The sequence below is a fragment of the Octopus bimaculoides genome, chromosome 9 (assembly GCF_046866305.1).
Source record: "Octopus bimaculoides isolate indiv1 chromosome 9, ASM4686630v1, whole genome shotgun sequence".
NCBI classification, from domain to species: domain Eukaryota; kingdom Metazoa; phylum Mollusca; class Cephalopoda; order Octopoda; family Octopodidae; genus Octopus; species Octopus bimaculoides.
Genome location: NC_142936.1, coordinates 73,372,584 through 73,382,583, shown reverse-complemented (window position 1 = coordinate 73,382,583; position 10,000 = coordinate 73,372,584). Strand labels below are relative to the sequence as shown.

The 10,000-nt window shown below is 34.2% G+C and overlaps 1 protein-coding gene across 8 annotated transcripts in view; it reads right to left on the bottom strand.

Moving 5' to 3' along the window:
• Window positions 1-267: 267 nt before the first annotated feature.
• Window positions 268-10,000, bottom strand: part of LOC106869089 (uncharacterized) — a 76,442-nt gene continuing 66,709 nt past the window's right edge. For 7 of the 8 annotated variants that reach the window (XM_089357712.1, XM_089357716.1, XM_089357718.1 and 4 more), the window contains 2 exons: window positions 4,841-5,902; window positions 2,407-2,668 (listed from right to left, as the gene is read on the bottom strand). In XM_089357712.1, the coding sequence (XP_089213838.1) occupies window positions 2,484-2,668; window positions 4,841-5,902 (1,247 nt within the window). In that variant the 3' untranslated portion in view covers window positions 2,407-2,483. Of the gene's footprint in view, window positions 2,271-2,406; window positions 2,669-4,840; window positions 5,903-10,000 lie in introns of those variants that run through there. The other variant, XM_089357713.1, reaches the window with a different exon arrangement.

Here is a 10,000-nt window from a genome sequence, read left to right as displayed (position 1 = left end):
CCTTTTCACACGCACGCACGCGCACACGCACACACACACACACATACACATGAATGCATAAATGTACATACAAACTTATATATGAATACATGCATCCACATGCACTTATATATTAATGATGTACACAAATGCACGACAGATATACATAATGCTGAAATACGCATAAACACATGCAGATAAATATATTAATATAACAAATTTTTTAAAAACATACAAAACACTATGGAAATCAATGGAGAGACGAAAAAACAGTAAAGATGATACATGTTGACTTTATTAGGTAACAGGTCATTTCACAGACGCTAAACTATAAATTTTACAGGGTACAACCTTAAAATTGACACCGCTACAACGCAGAAAACTTCTGTCTCACTATTGACTAAAAATACACAGTTTTTTTTCGATTTCTAAACTTCTGTAACTTTTTCCTCTAAGTTTTTCTCCACAAGATCATGGGTGCACAGCAATAAGAATGGAAAGCTACATCAATATAACCGATTTTCAGATCTCTTCTTCCTTTTAAAAAATGCAGATTCTGTGAATCAATTAAACTAGAACCAATAAATGTCTGTTTTAAGTTATGGTTAAACTGTTATTTCTAGCAACTGCAGTTGGTTTGCTCGCAGCTTTTAAATATTCAATATGCTCGCATATGTTTTAATGTTTTTCACTATTATTTCTAATGTTTTGACATACCGGAGCCCCCGCCCCTTCTCGCTATTGTAACAGATGATGGAAGAGGCAGCGAACGTGCTGTTTTCTGATTGGTTGAAAATTCTGAAAATTATCGAGCATTGAACACCTGTAACAATTTCGCAAAATCTTTCTGGAATAAATGAATAACAAATTCGGATTCAACGTCGCAAGTTACATCTGTATGCTGCACCAAAAATATTTTAAAGATATCGACATGCAGTGACTCAAAACCACAAAGATCCGGATAATGTTGTCTTATACGGATATATTCTATACCTAAAAATCTTTAAGACCAGATGGCCATGGTCGGACGATCTTTTAAATTAGATCTGCTACATCAGGGTTAGTGGTGGGGGCAAGCAATATCGACAACTAAACAACATCAACGACTTCTACTACTACTACTACTACTACTACTACTGCTGCTGCTGCTGCTACTACTAATACTACTGAGGAGGAAAACTAATAGGAGGAATAGGGGAAAAGGCGGATATGATGAGGAGGGGTATGGGGAGGAGGAGGAGGAGGAAGAGGACGACGACGACGAGAGTAGTGGTGGTGGATTCTGCTTCCCTCTTATCACATAACGAAAAATGTGTACTATGGTAGAACAGCTTGAAACTAATAGCCTCACCCAGAAAAACAAAAAATAAAATACCGAAAACGGTCAGTGAATTTCGTGAGTTAAAACTAAAATATTTCCTACAACAAGAACACCCTCGCGAGCTACAACTTCCAAGAAAACAGTTCGTGTCTATGTTGGAACCAAGAAATTCGCCGCCACCTCTTCTCTCTCAATTGCTAAACTACAAATCCTGTATGAAGAAAAAGAAGAGTAAGAAGACAAGAAAAACACATATTCTACGATTGTCTTCAAAATTGTAATTATTTTCTATCTATAAAAAGTGTGTTTTAGATTATATATTTAACATGGGTAATGATATGCTGATGAATTCCAATAAGAATGAAATGGTGTTATGCACGATGATTAGAAATTTTAAGATCATTGTAATAATAATGAAAAAACTATTATTATGTATATTTTATGCATCTTCTTCGCTGTTCCTCAATTTAAGATTCAAACTTCTTATCCCGGCATGATTTATCTGGAAATGATCTTCTTTGCGTAAACAGGGCACACCATGTGTGTGTGTGTGTGTGAAAGAGAAAGTGTATGTGTGCACGCAAAGACATATATATATATATATATATATATATATATATATATATGCGTATGTGCATGTATGTGTGTTTGTATGTATGTATGTATATGTGTGTATGTATGAATGCATGCATGTATGCATGTGGGTAGTGATGCCAAACAAGGCAACATTCTAGAACCAGTTCTGTTTTATATATACTTTGCCATGATACTAACACATGCTTTCTAGCGAAACTGGTGTTTAAGAAAGAAAGAAAGAAAGAAACTCTCTACAGGAATTAACCATTTTTGTATCAGACGAGGTGATCCTGTGGTTGGCACGATGGATTACTAATCCATTGGGGTCTCCCAGCGTGAGTTCGAATCTCATCGTCGTCGATTAATTTTTGAGACCGATAGAATACGTACCAGGCTAAAAAAAAAAAAAAAAAAGATAAGCTTTGGATTTGTTTAACAAAAATCATTTGTGGTGATGCCCCAGCATGGCTCGCGGTCAAATGACTGAAAAAGTAAAAGAAAAAAAAAAGAAGAAAAGATTAACACGAAAAGACCGATTTATAAATTATTTTACTTGTACATCGTGGTCTTCAAATAGGGAAATATAAAATTTTAAAATCGAATTACATTAAGCAGCAATTTTCTTAATTGTCGACGTATCTTCAGTGTGCTGGTGATGATCGAGTATCTCAGCTTTCGTTTTTCTACAGGTACATATGTAGAAAATAAAAATCGGTAGAGCACCAGCCGTTGTCAGTACTGCCAGAATTAAGATACTGTAATCATAGTTGTTATTGTATTCAGTAAGTAAATCTGAAGAAGTAGAAGATAAAAAAAAAAATGAAGAAAAACTACGTAAACATTCATCAGCCATTTTTTTAAAAATCAAGATTAAATCTAATAGCTCGGCTAAGTATATAAGTATACTTGTGTGTGTGTGTGTGTGTGTGTGTGTGTTAATCTTTTCTACTCTAGGCACAAGGCCCGAAATTTTTGGGGAGGTGACTAGTCGATTACATCGACCCCAGTGTTTCACTGGTACTTAATTTATCAACCCCGAAAGGATGAAAGGTAAAGTCGACCTTGGTGGCATTTGAACTCAGAATGTAGCGACGGTCGAAATGCTGCTAAGCATTTCGTCCTACGTGCTAACGATTCTGCCAGCTCGCCGCCTTTTGTGCGTGTGTTAATGGTCTCTCGCAGTCTGAGAAAGGCGGTTCTGCAATTTCTTGCTGGATAACTTGCACAGATGATTTGTTTATAGCGATTAAATGTTTGTGCTATCATATCGAGGTCGCTTGAACAAGTTGCACAGTGTACCACGCGTCAAGTGTCGAAATGATTGCAGCGTAACGTAAGATGAAGAGTCTTGCTCAAGAACACAACGCACCACTCCGTCCTGGAACTGAAACCGTGATCTCGAGTACAATCTCGAGTTGTAGGTTATGCGTCTTCACACGCACATATTTACTAAAAATTAATTCAAGCAGCATGGTGCAATATTTAACCATAATGTGAGGGTGGTAACGCGTGGGTATATGTTCACCTATCTCTCTCACTCCTCTCTCTCTCTCTCTCTCTCTCTCTCTATATATATATATATATATATATATATATATATATAGAGAGAGAGAGAGAGAGAGAGAGAGAGAGAGAGAGAGAGAAGGTTTAGATTTAGATTCAAGATTGAATATGGTACTTATGTTTAGGCACCAGAATATAGTATGGAATGGTATTATACAAAAACCATTCCAAAAAAACTAGGTGATCAAAAAATCAAAATAAGCAACACGGATTTCAAAGATGATTGCAGTACGCACGTTTCATGCTACTCCATTTATTTAAGTAATGCGAGCATTACATTAAATGCAATATGTAGAGCAATCTTCAGCTGCAGGAAAATGCAGAAAATCACAGTAGAATAGACATATTATAATTGTGGCAACATTTCAAATCCAAGTGGGAGGAAGAATGCATAAAAATCCATCTTGACATAGCCAAGTCTATCAGGCTAGTAATTGGTTCTAGCCTAGAACCAATTACTAGCCTGATAGACTTGGCTATGTCAAGATGGATTTTTATGTATTCTTCCTCCCACTTGGATTTGAAATGTTGCCACAATTATAATATGTCTATTCTACTGTGATTTTCTGCATTTTCCTGCAGCTGAAGATTGCTCTACATATTGCATTTAATGTAATGCTCGCATTACTTAAATAAATGGAGTAGCATGATACGTGCGTACTGCAATCATCTTTGAAATCCGTGTTGCTTATTTTGATTTTTTATATATATATATATGTATATGTATGTATATATATATATATATATATATATATATATAGTTGATTCCTTTCAAGCGGTAGAAAGACAAACAGATGGACAGAAACAAACAACGAGGGAAAAGCAAGAATAAGCACCTGAACAGGCTTGGTACTTTATTTTTCGACCACGAGAAATAGAAAGGCAACGTTGATTTCTGCAGGATTTGAAATCAGGGCCTAGAGTCAGAAAGATTACTGTAAAGTAATCTTTCCGTCACCTTAATGACTCTGCCAGTCAGACGCCTAAATAATACATACATACATACATAGATAGATACATACATACATACATACATACATACATACGTATAAATCTTTATACTTAAACAAGAATATTATTGACAGTGACTTCGAAGTTTCGGGTAATTAAGCCATCATCGGAATAACCGAAACATTGAAGTCACTGTTGATAATGTTCTTGTCTAAAAATAATAAATTTGTACTCTTCAAAAACAGAGTAATCCATCAGGTGGTCTCATTTTCATACGCATGTATGCTATTGAATCAAAGCGGTTTCGGTTTGCTTATTAAATACATATACGTATGCAAGAACCCATATATAGACAGCATGCATACACATATACATTTAGACATATATGCGCAAATCTACACACCTGCCCATTCACTTGTTGAAATATCAAAAATGTTTAGAGATACTTACTAATGAGATAACCACACAATAAGAGACCAATGCCAGCAGAAGTTTCGTTCAGGCCGATCCCCAGAGGATAGTCCTCTAAATCGACAAGATCCAAGAAGATTGCACCATACTGAGAGTAAGCAAGTCCATTGAATAGCATGAAAAAGAACGAGGTCAGAGTAATATACGTCGGTGTGTTTACGGCAATATAGACCGACATTGTAATCCCACATACGATGATCGCTGAGGAAAAAATCACTATGCTCGGTAGCAGTTTCGAATGAAGAAGCCAGGAACCCACAAGACGTGCGATGATATCCCCTACTGAAGCTATTGCACTATTCCAAGCTCCTTGTGAGAGTGACAATCCGTGCTGCATGCAAAAATCGGGGAGAATCGTTACCATGACCAATGACGTACTAAGAAATGTGACCGTCGATATTAAAGTTAATATGTACATTTTATTTGTGGCTAATCTTTTCCAGGTTTTTAAAGTAATGCCTTGCTTTTGCTTGGACTCGGGTTGCTCCTCTTCAATCTGGCTGTCGTCATCATTTGTTATATGCGAGTCATTCATCGGTGGTGAGTCTAAATGTTTTGGTTTATAGTTTGTGGAACCATTATCACAGCTATTAGCATCATCACATTCTGTGTCTTCAAAAGCTTTATTTATTGTAGCAGTTGTATACGGTTCGCATTGATCTTTTTTGCTCTCGTTATTTTGGGGATGATTTGCATGGTTCTCGTTAGATGCAAATCGATTTTTCTTGCTTTCAGAAAACGAGGTCGTACGTATGGCTGCTCTTTTAGGCCGATTGGACATTATGCGATTACCATGCGTGATGTCTACTTTCATACTGTAGATAAGTCCGAACGGAAGGCAGTGCATTTCCATGCCACACAGTAAAAGCAAACTACCACGCCAGCCGTAAGATTCAATGAAGTATGAGATGAAAGGAAGAGCAAAAATAAAACAAACACCTTCACCAACACTGACCAAGGAGACCAACTGGCGACCAGCATTTGGAAAGTATGTAAAGAGAGCCACGTTCAGAGAGAAGTACACAAATGAACAGCCTTTACCTAAAAAATAAGCCACAAGTAAATGTTAGTATATTATTTTGATTTTTCTCTATTTTTAGTATAGGCACAAGGCCTGATATTTTGGGGGAGGGGCTTAAGTCATTTACATCGACCCCAGGCTGGTTCTTATTTTATCGACCCCGAAAGGATGAAATACAAAGTCACACGGCGGAGTTTGAACTCAGAACGTAACGACGAGCGAAATACCGCTAAACATTTCGTCCAGCGCGCCGCCTTAATAAAAAATTATTATTTCTTCTTCTCTAGGCATAAGGCCTTGAAAATTTGGGGAAAAGGGGACTAGTCGATTATATCGACCCCAATGCATAACTGATATTTCTTTCATCGATCCCGAAAGGATGACAGGCAAAGTCGACCACGGCGAAATTTGAACCCAGAACGTAGCGACGGAATATGAATTGAAAACATAGGAGCCACAAGAAGGGTTATTCAGCATTTGCCCAACACACTAACGATTCTGTTACCTTACCGCCAAAGTAAATGTTAAATTATGCAATATGAAATTAATTCTAAACGAAAATAAATTATGTGAATTGCCCATTTATTATATTCCAGTATTTCTTGTTGGTTAACTTGGGACCCAAAGGTGAATGAATACACACACATACGCGCAGGCGCACACAGACACAGACACATACACATATATATATTCATATATATGCATACATATATATAATAATATAAATAATATATATATATATATGCACATATATATATATATATATATATATATATATATATATATATATATATATATATACACATATATATATACTATATATACATATGCATACGTGGGTACAGGACGTCACCAACAGTAAACAACATGAAATACGAAAACAAGTGAGTTCAATACGCAAACAACGAACCACCTGCTACAGTACAACCTTACAAAAGACTGTACCTACCCAACTAATAGCCAGGAGTGACTCTGGATTTAATTATCCCTTAAAGGTACTGAACCCCTCTAACTGATACCTACACTATATATATAAATAAATATATATAGATAAATAAATAAATATATATATATATATATATATATATATATATATATATATATATATATATATATATATATATATATATTTCAAGGTTTTTAACTTTTAAATTCGTATATTTAAAAGAAATAGAAACTTCAAACTCGATATATCCAAGATCGATTTATTTACCACTCTATGTCAACATTTCTGTGCCCAAACTTATCCAGTGACTGGTCCATTGGATTTCCGACATTTGGCACTTCTTCAGGAATGGCTACCATCAGAACAAATTACAAAAAAAACACATACATAACGATCATAATAAATTATTAAAATATTAAAATTTCGTTTACGTCCACCATTATTTTTCCGTTATTAGATATATATATATAGGGGAGGTAACTCCTTAATTTTTCTATTGTTATTGCTCTCCTGTGAATGTCTACTAGATTAATTTATTTTATTTATTTATTTATTTATTCATTTATTTATTAATTTATTTATCTATTAATTTAGTTATTAATTTTTCAATTTATTATCTATTATCCCCTATATGTCGACTATATTCATTGCCCCTAGAGGGTTCACATGTCTATTATTCCATTTTATATTATTATTGTTAGGTCTCTTTACTTTGCTAAGAGAGATCACAGTTCAGCCATCAAACCTCCTAGGAATTATTACAAGCCCCTTTACTAAAAAAATTTATTAATATTTTGATATTTTATCATTCTTTGCTATTACCATTTTTTTCTATGGTTTTCAAAAAAAAACTTGGCCCTCATCTCTTCCTACTAAATGCTTAGTTATTTATTTTGTTCTCAGTTCTTACTTTTATTTCATATCTACCCTTAATTTGGTAGAGTCACTTATTTACATTGTATTTGGAGATCAAACAATTAATTGTGTTGTACTATACTATATTACCCGTTCCTTTCTTTACCCGTATATATATACCTATATACATACACATACATACATATACATACATATATATATATATATACACACGTATATACACATATATATACACATACATACACATATACATATATATACATATACATATATACATATATACATATATATATATATATACACACACACACACACCTATACATATATGCACTTACACACACACACACACACACACACACACATATATATATATATATATATATATATATATATATATATGTGTGTGTGTGTGTGTGTGTATCCTTATCTCCGTTCAGATACACATATATACACACACTTATATGCACTCATCCATATATGCATAACTACACATACACAAACATACATGAGATATCATGTTGTACTTCCTCACATCCTAAGATCATTTATACCAACGAAACGTACTTCTTATGATATGCGTACATTTCAGAGCATTATTCTTTACTTTGTTGATCAATTTATCCTTAGAGAAGATTATGTAGTATAGTTCTGTCGTACAGAGCGAACAATACTTTCTTCCTCTCTCATATGGCATTGACCTTGCTATTATAGACCATTCTAATGAATACTGTTTATTATTTTCCTTAAGATCCCAGATGTATTTGCTAAGAGTGGTGCTAGCTATTTTCTTCCTATCTCTAAAGCACGAGAAATTATTAGAAATTCTCCTGCATACCTGTCCTGAAGTGCACCCCAAGTATTTCCTGGTACCTGTTTGAGTCTTTACTTTGCATTGATATACTATATTTTTGACTTTCGCATTAGGTCCTTCAAATTTTATTCTCCTAGGGTTTACCTCATTTACTGTGATTATGTTCTTACTCCTACAGGCCTGACTCCTATTATTAATAAAGGAACCTCCATTATTATTATTATTATTATTATTATTATTATTATTATTATTATTATTATTAATATTATTATTACCATCATTGTTATCATTCTCATTATTATTATTATTATTATTATTATTATTATTATTATTATTATTATTACTGCTATTTATATTATTGTTCAAATTCTCATTCCTACCTGTTTCTTTAGACTTAAGTATTTTAAGGTTATGTGCTGCTATTATTTGTGCTATGTTCCTAGTATTTGAAAATCCAAATCTAATTATGCGTGTGTTGATAATCTTACCATAGTGTGAGCTCCTTGGGAAGTGTCTACCTATCACCTCTCTAAACTTAGCTATCAGGTTACTCTTGATATTTCTCCCAAATGGGATTATGAGCCAGATTTTATTATCCTTATTATTATCCTCATGGTTATTAATATCGTTTTTAAAGAATTTTAAGTTACCTATGTTGTGTTTATGATTTATTTATATACTGTAGGTTCGTTAGGGGTTTGTGGTATGGTCTATATGTTTTATTCTTAATATCTAATGTTACGTCTAGGAAATTTGCCACTGAGATATCATCTTCGTAAACTATACCCATCCCCATTCTGCTGAAAAATCTAGCCAGCTTACCCTTAATTCTCTGTAGTTCCTGGTTTGAGCAATTCCTAACATACAACAGGCAGTCGTCTCTATACAAACCCCCCCCCCCTAACCCTAGGGAATTGATCACTTAATTCATAAAGGATAAATGATCCCACCATATCAGCTATTTGAGCTGAGTCGGAACTTCCCATGGAGACATCAAAGGCCCCAGGGGTATCTTTTCTTACCCATATCTTATCTTTAAAGCTAATGAATGATTTCCTTGCTGCCGTTATCGCTTTAAATTCATCTCTAGTAAGACCTGCCTTTTTATGGAAGAACCACATTGCCTTATTTAGTAGCATTGGGTTAATTGATCTATAAAAGTTAGCTATATCAAATTGGATAAGTTTTATTTCTTCTTTATGCTCAATTGATCTAAACCAGTTAATTACTTGGTCTGTACTAGACCATAATTCTAACTTTAACTTAGTGGTTATTGTGGGTAGATAGTTATTTATAATGTTCTTGCTTAATATTCCTATGTCCGATCTTGTTGGGCATATGAGTCTTAGTGATGGCTGTGTCCAGAAATTTACTTTATGGTCCTTGAGTATAAATCTTGGTTCTCTTGGTACCAACGGTTCTGTCCTATCCGTCAAGTTATACTTTTCCATTATTTCTTTAGTTTCTATGTTAGCTTCCTTAAGT